Source organism: Drosophila busckii, chromosome 2R (assembly GCF_011750605.1).
Source record: "Drosophila busckii strain San Diego stock center, stock number 13000-0081.31 chromosome 2R, ASM1175060v1, whole genome shotgun sequence".
Taxonomy (NCBI): domain Eukaryota; kingdom Metazoa; phylum Arthropoda; class Insecta; order Diptera; family Drosophilidae; genus Drosophila; species Drosophila busckii.
In genome coordinates, this window is record NC_046605.1 from 18421461 (window position 1) to 18432250 (window position 10790).

The window sequence follows — 10790 nt, forward strand, 5'->3', positions numbered from 1 at the left end:
ACTCTTTTACTCTCGTTCTCAGCAGCCATTGCGCTCAATTCAAGTTTTTGGGCATTAGAGATGAGCGCTGCTTTGATTTAATAAATGCATAACAATTATTGCTTTTGTAGCGTAAACTTAACATCTGCCTAAGATCTGAGGACTGTTAACTCGCGCTCGCTCTCTCACTCTCTCAACTCACGAGGCAGCGATTGTGCCATCTCGAACAAGTGTTGCTGCTGAGCTCTCACCTGTGGCTCCACTCCACTCCATTCGCCTGAGCGGAATCAGTAACAATTTGCCCGCGAAAACGGTTAAAACGTTAACGGCGCGAGTTCGCTTTAAACACACACATACACGTATACGTATGAACGAATAAAAAGTAGAAGTGGAAGCAGAAATATCAAACAATTTGAAGTGCGCCTGCGTTTACGTCTTTGCATACGGCTATCTCTTTATCTCTATCTCGCGCTCGTTCTTGCACACACACTTGATCACGAGAGCCGCCACGATCCGCAGCAATTATCTTTGTTTTTGATTGATTTCAAACTACAAACACACACACAAACACACACGCATACTAAAATAAAAAGTGCAAGTAAAAAAAACTAACAAGCAAACAAATTGAATAAATGATATTGAAATCATTGCAAAAAGTGATAAAAACAACAAGCTAAGGCTAAGAATAACAATAACAATTGCATACAACTGCAACAATTAACGGATTGTTTATTTAAGCGGTAAGTTGTGACGATAATTTCAATTTGGCATAAAAAGTGCACTGAGCTAAGTTAATTTGCATGCTTGTCAAACTGTGCTGCTAGCCTTGGCACAGTTTGAAAGGATCTGGAGCTACAGTTTGAACTGAACTTGAAATTAGAGTGGCGCGCACACAAAATTTTGATTTTGCTTGTTCGCATTCGATTCAAAGATTAAAATCACAAAGGCGAAAAATAAATAATTGCATATTTTCAATAACACATCATAAAACAGTTATTAATTCCAAAGTTTGCTATTAATGTATATGATTTTGAATTTAAAAGCACGCAAGGCAAATTTTTATAGTTGAAGCGGCAATGAAGCTTAAAAACAGCCACACGCTAAAGTTAAAGTAAACTAAATTAAACTCGTTGGCTATTAAAGGTTTTTAGCCAAAGCAAAATGTGTGCTGGCCTTTTATTATAAACAACTTATATGTAACTTAAATATTTTAATCGCAGCCAAACAACAAACTTGCATAATAATTGTTTTGATTTATTTTTGGCTTTGGCTGCGGCTCCTTTTGCGCTTTTGCAGTTGTTGCCACTAGTGTTGTGTTACCAACACGTACACGCTGAGCCCCCTCACCCCCACACCACTCCCCCCAACTGAACATACAAGCCAAACTATTGCATAAGGCCTTCATGTGTTTTTTTTTTTTTTTCAAATGCGACATGCATGCGATTTTTATTTTTACCTTTTTTTAACTCTATTCACTCTACGCTTTTAGCCAAAGAGCTTGGAGTATTTTTTTTATTTTCATGGCGCAGGCGTGCCAACGACAGCTAAAAGTATCTTCCCCCCTCTAGGCCGGGCCTAGACTTTTGCTGGAATTTAAGCTATGTCTCGGAGCAGGTTTCGTCAACGCTTGTTGTATTAAATTCACCGGTTTGCTTCACCTGATTTCTTGTTTGTGCATTTCAGTCGCGTGTAGCGACTCTTGGGGTTTTTTTTGTTGCTTCTAGCTGGTTTTTCTAAACGTTTTTCCATGCCACACACCACTGCAAACAATTTTTTGTTTTTTCGGTGTCAAATTGAAATCTATGCTAATTCAATTTATGATCTTGGCTTTGGCTTAGGCGATCAAGATTAAGCATTTAACACGTTACCGTTTGAATAAGTTCTGCTTAAGTCGACTAGTTTTATATTTTGTTGCTGCCAAGATCCGGCAGAAGTATTAAATTTGCTTTAAGGAAAAGCTTATCGCTCAACGTTCTCTTCTATTTTTATATTTTGCTGCCAGGTTTGTTGTTTATTGTGATTCACTAATCGCATGTCTATTAAGCTTCTTTAATGACTGTTCAATGTGCTTAATGACTAACAACTTCCTAAGCTGCTAAAACTTGATGCGAGTACTCAGCTTTTTATAGACTTTGATATTCTTTTGGCATCTATACGGTTAGGAACTCGAGCTCCTTAATCAGAAATTAATAAAAACCTTAACTTGTAATAAATTTGTTAATAAATAATGACTAAAAACTTACGAAGCTGCTAAGAGTTCAAGCGAGTACTGAAGTTTTTATACACTTTGACATACTTTTGGAGAAGGAATCCATTAAGTTATCTTATAAGACCTAGGGTTCCTTAATCAACTGTTAAAAATGTAACTTGAAATAAATGTATCAACTTTTTATACACTTTGACATTCTTTTGAAGAAGTCATCCTTATGGTTATACACTTAATCACCAAGCTATAGAGTTCTTTAGCTTGAAATAAGTCTATTAATAAGAATTGACTTACAACTTCCGAAGCAGCTAAAACTTGAAGCGAGTACTCAACTTTTTATACACTTTATCATCTCTAAATTTGATATACTTGATCTGTGTCCAAATTGCGTTGCTCAAAAGTGAAAAAACTCGAAATTATAATAAATAAATAAATGATGTCATGAAGTGCAAAATAAAATGCAAATGCTTAGCATTACTTAAAGTTTTCAATAAAGTGAGCAACAAAAGAAGTAAATTCCCATATTTTTGCGCATTGCATGTAATTCACATTTTGAGTGGCATGTGAAAAATTATAAACAATTGTTAGATTTACTTTTGAAATTTCACAAAGATTTGTTAGTTTTTGTTATTGTTTACAATTTGCGCAGCTGCATTTATTAGAATGAAAAAAAAAAAATATATTGCACATTAATTTTAAGCAGAACTCGCATTTATTTATTATAAAACAGCTCAAGGTCTTTTGTAGAGTATTTTTGATATGGGAAATAAATATTTGTAGCTTAGGCAGATTTATCAATGACGACGCTTAGAAATTTTATTTGTTTATTTGGCTGCGGGGAACTTTCGAAAATGTTTTGCTCTTTTTTATAGATTGTTCGAAATATGCATAAATTATAATACAAGCTATCTACTTAATTAAACGGATGGACTGCAACGCCCCAAAACAAACGAAAACGAAAGCGTTGAAGCAACAAAAAACAATTTTTAGTTTTTTATAGCCCGAAAAAAAATAATAACAAGCAATGCAGCAGAGAGGGAGAAGTTCAAGATGAAACCAACGAGTAGACCTGAAATGCCTAAAAAGCAGACAGAGTTAAAAAAAAAAAAACAAAAAACAAGTCAAAAACTGGTTCTAGAATCAATTTATATTTTCTCAAGCTCAATACGAATTCCCGGGCGAGCGAACCGAGCGCACGTTAAAAATTTGTGGCAGCTTCAAAATGAATTTGGTTAGCCAAGAGGCTCAAAAGATCTTCGCCAGAACAAAGAGTGAGAGACCAGGTCAGAGCCAGTTTTGTGGTTGAGTTTTGCCTTTTTTTTTCTCATGCTACAGCTTCTAAGCTGGAGACGCGAGTCGAGTCGAGAGATCTTTATACATTTTATTATTATTATATTAATGCTCTCTCTCTCTTGCTTTTGTTATTGTTGTGCTAAAAGTTTCTGTACAGTGTGTACGTCAGTTTGCCATTCTGAATTTGTTCGTATCTGTGAGATACACACACAGAGACAAAGATACATTTGCTTTTTTATGAGCATGTTTGACCAAAAACAAAAGCCACACATTTTTATTGGCTTTCATTTATAAAAAAAAAACAAAATTTAAACTACAACGTTTTGCTATCAGCGCAAATTTTTTTCATGTTTTACAAATTCATTGTAATTTTTAATGCCGCCATAGCTTATAGCTATGATTGAGTATTGTTGCCGCCCCAATGTCAGCAACATGCTCAATGATAAATCTTCAGCAGTGGATGCTGCTTGGGTTGCTTTTTATAAAGAATTTTAATTATGCTTGTTGAAGTGAGAACAGTTATGATCTCATCTGCAGCCCACACAAAACTTTGTGTACTTGTCTTAGCATCTATATTTGTTTATAACTAATTACGCATTAAATATTGTTACGCTATTTATTTACCTCTTTAATTAAGAGGCATAAAAACAAACTTGAGTGTGTTTATATTCTTATTTGATCAAGCTGCTAAATGCTAATGACGTTAGCTTCTTTTTTATTGCTGTCAAGTTTGTTTTTTTTTGTTTTTCGTATGAACTTGAGTTTTTGCAAATTATGCGCTGCAGGTGTTTCTAATAGTTGTTCGAAAATGTATGAAATATTTTTCTAAATTTTAACTGCTTATTCATAACCAGTTTCCCAGACTCTTAACTAACCATTCTCTCAGTGCGGTGACGACAACAGCAATATCATTTGTCATTCAAGCAGCGACAATCTCAGTGACTGTAAGAAAAAAAAAAGATACATTAAGCATCTTCACTCTTGGGCGCAGCTTCGTACTTGCTAATGAGCTGCCAGCTCCAGCCCCAGGCTAAGGCAATGTGTGAAGATCTTTGTTAACTGATAGCTCAGTGAGTAATTCACTTTCCCAAAAAAAAAAAATATATGTATGTATTTAAATAAATAAATCAGTTACCATGAGCTAAGTAAATATGTCAGCGTTATAAAAAGCTCTATTAATTATTAAAAATGTTGCGAGAATTTAATTTTTTATACTCAGATAAGATTGTTTAGACTACCAGCCAAACTATCAACAATATCAATAAATAATAAAATATTAATTTTGTCATACAGCCATAGACAGTTTAACTTAGTGATAGCAATTTATTTAAACAATTTAATGTCCACTGAACCATGTGACAGTGAAAGTTCTTAAGTTCACCTATGCACCCCACACAGTTAACTGTTAATTAAGCAACATTTTTATGCCAAGCTACTTTCATTAACACTAAAAAAAATCTCTACATAGCACTTGATAATTAGGCAATAACGTTGGCAGTTGTTTAATTTATGACGCAAAATATTTACTACTCAAATGTTTATGATTATCGACATTCTTTTATATGTGTTGGTCATTTTGGCTTATTGTTTACTCTTTTCCCAGTTGTAAATAATATTCTCAGAAGGCTTAAGCCAGCGCGTGATGCATCAATTCAAAAAAATGTGAAGGGTTTATACAAGTTAATGCCCATAATTTAACTATGCAATTGAATGAGTTGCATAAGTTAACAAAAAAAAGTAAAGTTTGCTTTCTAAATACTTGGGGTTTATAAAAGTAAGAGTTGTGTAAGCTATAAGAAAGATAATGATGCGATATTTGATGCAAACAGAACTTCTAGTCAGAGCAGCTGAATCAGAAAGTTCAGTTAGTTGGCATCAACTGAAAGATTCAACTGCACATAAAATAAAAACTTGAATTAAATTGAAATCTATTTGGATTGTTCATCGCTTGTGGTTTTATAATTATAACTATTTGACTATATACAACTTTAATTTACACAAAATTTACATTTTAATGCGTTGATATTATTGATAAGAAATTTAAGGCCCGGTACATTAAATAAACTAGACAAAGTCTTATCATTACTGCGAAGAGACTTTACGCTTTACTTAACTAGTATTATGAATGAAAATATGAATCATTTATACTAAAGACTTATTACATATGTCTAACAATTATTAATGCCAAGTTTATTTTATATGCATAATAAACAATATTTGAAATTTCTACTTTTTGCAATTTTATCGCTTTTGATATATATCAAATAAAAAACTTTTATTTAGCAATTTAATAACTAATGAATTAAACAACAATTTTAAAAACAATTTTTAATTAAAAAAAAGTTGCTAAATTGCTAAATAAATAATAAACAATATTTAAAATGTGTGGATTTTGACTTTTTGCAATTTTATATATCACATAAAATAATTTTAAAATAATTTAATAGCTAATGAATTAAGCAATGAATATATACTTTTAATAAATTTTAAAATCTTTTTTTTTATTTTGAGTTGCTAAATTGCATGTTATCTATAAAGAATATTTTAAATGTGTGCTATAAATAAATTACTATTTTTACTATTTGCAATTTTTAGCTCTTTTGATATTTAACATTTAAAAAATTTTATTTAGCAATTTAGTATTTTTTTTTAAATTTTTAAATTGAATATTATTGAAGCAACTCGTAGCTTTGAGACTGAGCTTAGCTTTAAGTACATAAATAAACAAGTTAGTGCTTGCACATAAAAACGTTTAGTTAGCTAGTAAATTTCAGCTACTAATTACTAGTTGACTTGAGTTCAGCCTAAACTGTAAACATAATCGTAAATCTATTAAACGACTATATTAGTTGCAGTTCAAATAGAAGCGCAACTGATTAATACGCAAAATTGTTTTGAGAGACTCAGTCTATTAGCATGCTGCTGTCAAAATTTCCACCTTACTAATCTAAAAGCAAACAGCTAGAGCTAAGTCAGTTGATCCATAAAAGTGGAAACTATGTCAACTTGCCGCTCAAATCGCTCAGTTCAGTTCCGCTGGGAGCATTACTTAATGAGCTCGGGGCGCTGAGCGCTTATCTACGAAATTCTTGAGCGCTGCGGCATTTCCTTTTATTTATTTTTTGAGGCTTTTATCAGTTTTAATTTGCATGCGCAAATGTTAGTACGTGCTAATATTTGAGTTTGAAATACATTTTTAAGTTGAGCAGACATTGGGCACAAGTTAATTAAATTCCTTTAAGACGCTGCCGGCACGTTTTAAAAATATTAATAATAATGACAAACAATCGTTTTTAACGGCAATACAATTTTGTGTTTGTCATGTGTGCAAAAATAACTTAGAGCAGTCGAGAGGGATTCAGAACCGAAACTTACTTGTGCACTATCTGGCTAACGGCTAATTTGTTTTAATGATGAGAAACCGCTTAAATAAACAAAAGCAACAACAATGACGGCAATAGCAAATACAATAGAGACCGTTCCATGCGGGCTTATAACTAAACTATGATGGGACTCCGCGCTCTCTCTCTCTCTCTCTCTCTCTCTCTCTCGGACAGACGGACAGACAGTTCGCCATTGTGAGTGATAAAAGCTCTGTGTGTGTACTTCATGCTTGATTGCAAATTCAATTAAAGTTTTGCGTAGTTCCTCAAGCCCCAGCGGGCGGACTGGCTCGGGGGGTGTGGGCTTAACGTATAGCGGTGAGTTTTGACAGTTGAATGAAAACATAAAATTAATAAATAATATGCGCTCAACAAAATGCTACAGTTGATAGACAGCTTGTTGTCATTTTGTTTAAACAAAGCGACAAACTTTTCATTATAAGCTGTAGCTATAAATTCTAATATATAAATTAATTAAATTTAGTTTAGTTGTGGAACATATGTTAGTGCTCATGTTTCCGTCTATAAATTAATTGATTGCAATTATTAAATTTACACATGACTATTTGCTATTTTTTTTTTTATTGTCTGCTTCACTTCCTAATATAACAAAAGTACTCATAGCTCAGCTACAATTATATTTCTTTTTTATTATTATTATTTTTTGTAGCGTTCATTGTTGACTTTATTTCATTAAATATCGCTTACGCGTATTATTGTTTGCTTAGCCTCAAGGTCATCTATTGAGCGCATCTTGAAACTCGAAAAATAAAAACAAAGACGTGTGTGTTTTGTTTTATTATTAACTTAATTCACATAGAACCCATTCATCAAGCGATCATGTTTAGTCCCAGGGCTGCAATTACGAGTTTCGCCACATGCTGTTTATAAATCTTGAACTCTCCCCTCCCTCCCTCACAGCCGCTGATTCAAGCAACAAAATTTATTATTAACAACAAACAAAATACCTTTGCAATTTGCAATGCTCAAATGTTGTTGTTGTTGCTGCTGCTGCTTTGTGATTTTTTGTTCAATTTTATTTCAATGCATGACATTTGCTTGTAAGTTCAGGGTCATTGCTATATGAGTATTATCTCAAATACTTTAAAGTAAAGTGCGCATGATAATCATTCGAGTGGGTTATTAATATGGAGGAACTGAGTTTCAATTGTTTGAGGCTTTAAGCGATTTGCATGTGCATGAGAAAATTATTTTTACGTGTGAACCACGATCAGCGATTTGAGTCGAGACTGTATATTAGAAGCTTTATAAAAGTAGCTTGAGAATATGCATAACAGTTAAATGTATAGAAATATTAGCTAACTCTGCTCTAATTACTTTTTTTTTTATTTTAGACTCTAAAAAAATGTAGAAATATATTTAACATAACATAAATTAATACTTTGAATTCCAATCGTGCTTTAATTAGAACAAAAATATTTCAAAATAATTTTTTGCTTCTTTTCATTACCATTCATAAATTCAATTCATAGTATTTTGCTAAAATATATTTTTTAATACATTAAATGTTAATAAGTTGTCATAAAATATTTATAAAGCTAGAGTTTGATAATTGTTAAGCTATTAACACAAAAATAGACACGATGTCTACAAATTTGTTAAATATTATTCAAAATTAAAAAAATGCTAATAAATAACTTTAGCCTTAGCATTTTTCTTATTGTTAGTCATAATTCATCGCATAAGCTGCACTTGAGTGTGACGATTGTAAATTTCCAAAAAACTCACGTTACTCTAAGATAAGTACACGTCGCCAGTTCTATTTGGCAAATGAGCACATGCTTAAAGAATTTCTAGCCTTAGCCTTACAAATTTATTTGGTAAACAATAATAAAAAAAAACTAGTAAAATGCCGATAAACGAAATTCGTTACAGCATAAAATAAAGTAACTGATATATGTGTAATTAATACAATATGTTGGTCATGTTGCTGCCGCTGCTTAAGGGCAAAGAGATAAGCCATGGGCTGATAAGCTTATCAGTTTAGAGCGATATAACGCATACGCAATGCTGACCAGTTGAACTCCAAATAGAGCTGTTGACCTATTTTAATTAGCAACTAACGTATGAAGTGTTGTAAGCAGGCAAAGAAAATGAAAAAACAGAAACAAAAATGTTAAACAAAAGCTCATTACAACATCTTGGAATTTATCAGCAAAACTAACGAACAGCGTGGAAAAAACCAATTCCAGTGAACAAGTACAAACACTTATTGCGCGCACTGTGTGTAAAGTGGGGAAAAAAGCGCAAAATTAGCTGTAAAAATTATTTATAAATAGAAAATAAATATGCAATACAATTAAATATTTCTGATAATTTACTTGCAGCCATGTCCACGCCTACAACACCCAAGACGCCCACACCGCCCACATTGCCACCGGGCGTAACCAAAACATGCCACATAGTGAAGCGTCCCGACTTCGATGGCTATGGCTTCAATTTGCACTCGGAGAAGGTGAAGCCAGGACAGTTTATTGGCAAGGTCGATGACAATTCGCCTGCTGAGGCGGCTGGACTGAAGGAGGGCGATCGCATACTGGAGGTCAATGGCGTGTCCATTGGCAGCGAGACACACAAACAGGTGGTGGCACGCATTAAGGCCATAGCCAATGAGGTGCGACTGCTGCTGATCGATGTGGATGGCAAGGCGATGGAACTGCCCGCCATGAGCAATGGCAACGGCAGCAGTTCGCCCTGCTATGAGGGTACCAAGCAGGAGATGCCGGGCGCCAGTGCCAACATTAGCAGCATCAGCGTCATGAGCACAAAGCGCGTGAGCAATGCCAGCAGCGTTAGCACTATGAATGCCAGCGATGTGGATGTGGTGGACAGAGGCATGCCCATGCCACCGCTAGCGCCAGTTGCTGATCCAAGCAGCATGCACAACGGCAACAAGTCGCCCAGCAGCAACAGCAACAACAACAACAACAACAGTTTGATGAGCACGCCGCCACCGCCATCAGCAACGGTGGCCATGACTAGCAATGGCAGCGTTTATAGCAGCAGCAACAATAACAACAGCAGCAGCAGCAACAACAACAACAATAACAACAACAACAGCAGCACAAATGGCAATGTCAATGGCAGCACCCATGCCACGCCCACTGCAGCAACAAATCGCGCTGGCAGCTTAAATTTACCACTAACAGCCGCTGAAATGCGCGCCAAGCTCGCCTCGAAGAAGAAATACGATCCTAAGAACGAAAGCGTTGATCTTAAGAAGAAATTCGACATTATACAAAAGCTCTGAGATCGTGCTCCCCCCCTTTCCTCTATCTATATCATATGCACACCCAAAACATTTCTTAACACACCGTACTTGTTAATTTTTTACACGCAGCGCACAAAATTATTCTAAAGTGTACTACACATTTAAATAATAAATTGTTTTTGAGTTATTTTCTTTCTACTTCAGCTACGGCAGGCATTACTTACAATATATAGTTACTATATATAAACTATATGTATTTAGTACGCAAAAGTCACTTATGAATTAAGCAATATTTTTTTAAATATTTAGTCTACGACGAAAATATAATCGCAACGAAATTCATTTGTTTCAATTGAAATCCTGATTATGTACTTAAAATGCATTTCATATTAAGCTCTAAAGCAATTTCTTATAAATAAATATATTACAAATATATATTGCTCATTAAAGTTGTAAAACTTTGTTAAATTTTTGTCATATATTTAGTTTACATATTGTACTTTTTACCATAAATAAAGCGAAATTATTTAAAAAATACAAAATACAATTATCTAGTGACATGTGTTTTTTTTTCCCTTTTTTGTTATTTGCTTACAAATTTCATTTAATTAGCAATTAGCAGACTGAAATTTTATTTTTAGACTGTCTACAGTGCTGGCAAGTAAATTAGTACAGCTTTGAATTGAAATAATAATTT

General features: G+C 33.8%; 1 protein-coding gene across 1 annotated transcript; it reads left to right on the top strand.

Moving 5' to 3' along the window:
• The first annotated feature begins 280 nt into the window (after positions 1–280).
• Positions 281–10389, top strand: LOC108595204 (Na(+)/H(+) exchange regulatory cofactor NHE-RF1). The gene is made up of 2 exons (XM_017980391.2): positions 281–719; positions 9210–10389. The coding sequence occupies exon 2, from the start codon at positions 9212–9214 to the stop codon at positions 10130–10132; it is 921 nt and encodes a 306-aa protein (XP_017835880.1). The 5' UTR covers positions 281–719; positions 9210–9211; the 3' UTR covers positions 10133–10389.
• Positions 10390–10790: the final 401 nt, after the last annotated feature.

What these genes read in the sequence shown, in the direction of transcription:
- LOC108595204 (XM_017980391.2), top strand. Translation starts at nt 9,212, where the DNA reads ATGTCCACGCCTACAACACCCAAGACGCCCACACCGCCCACATTGCCA.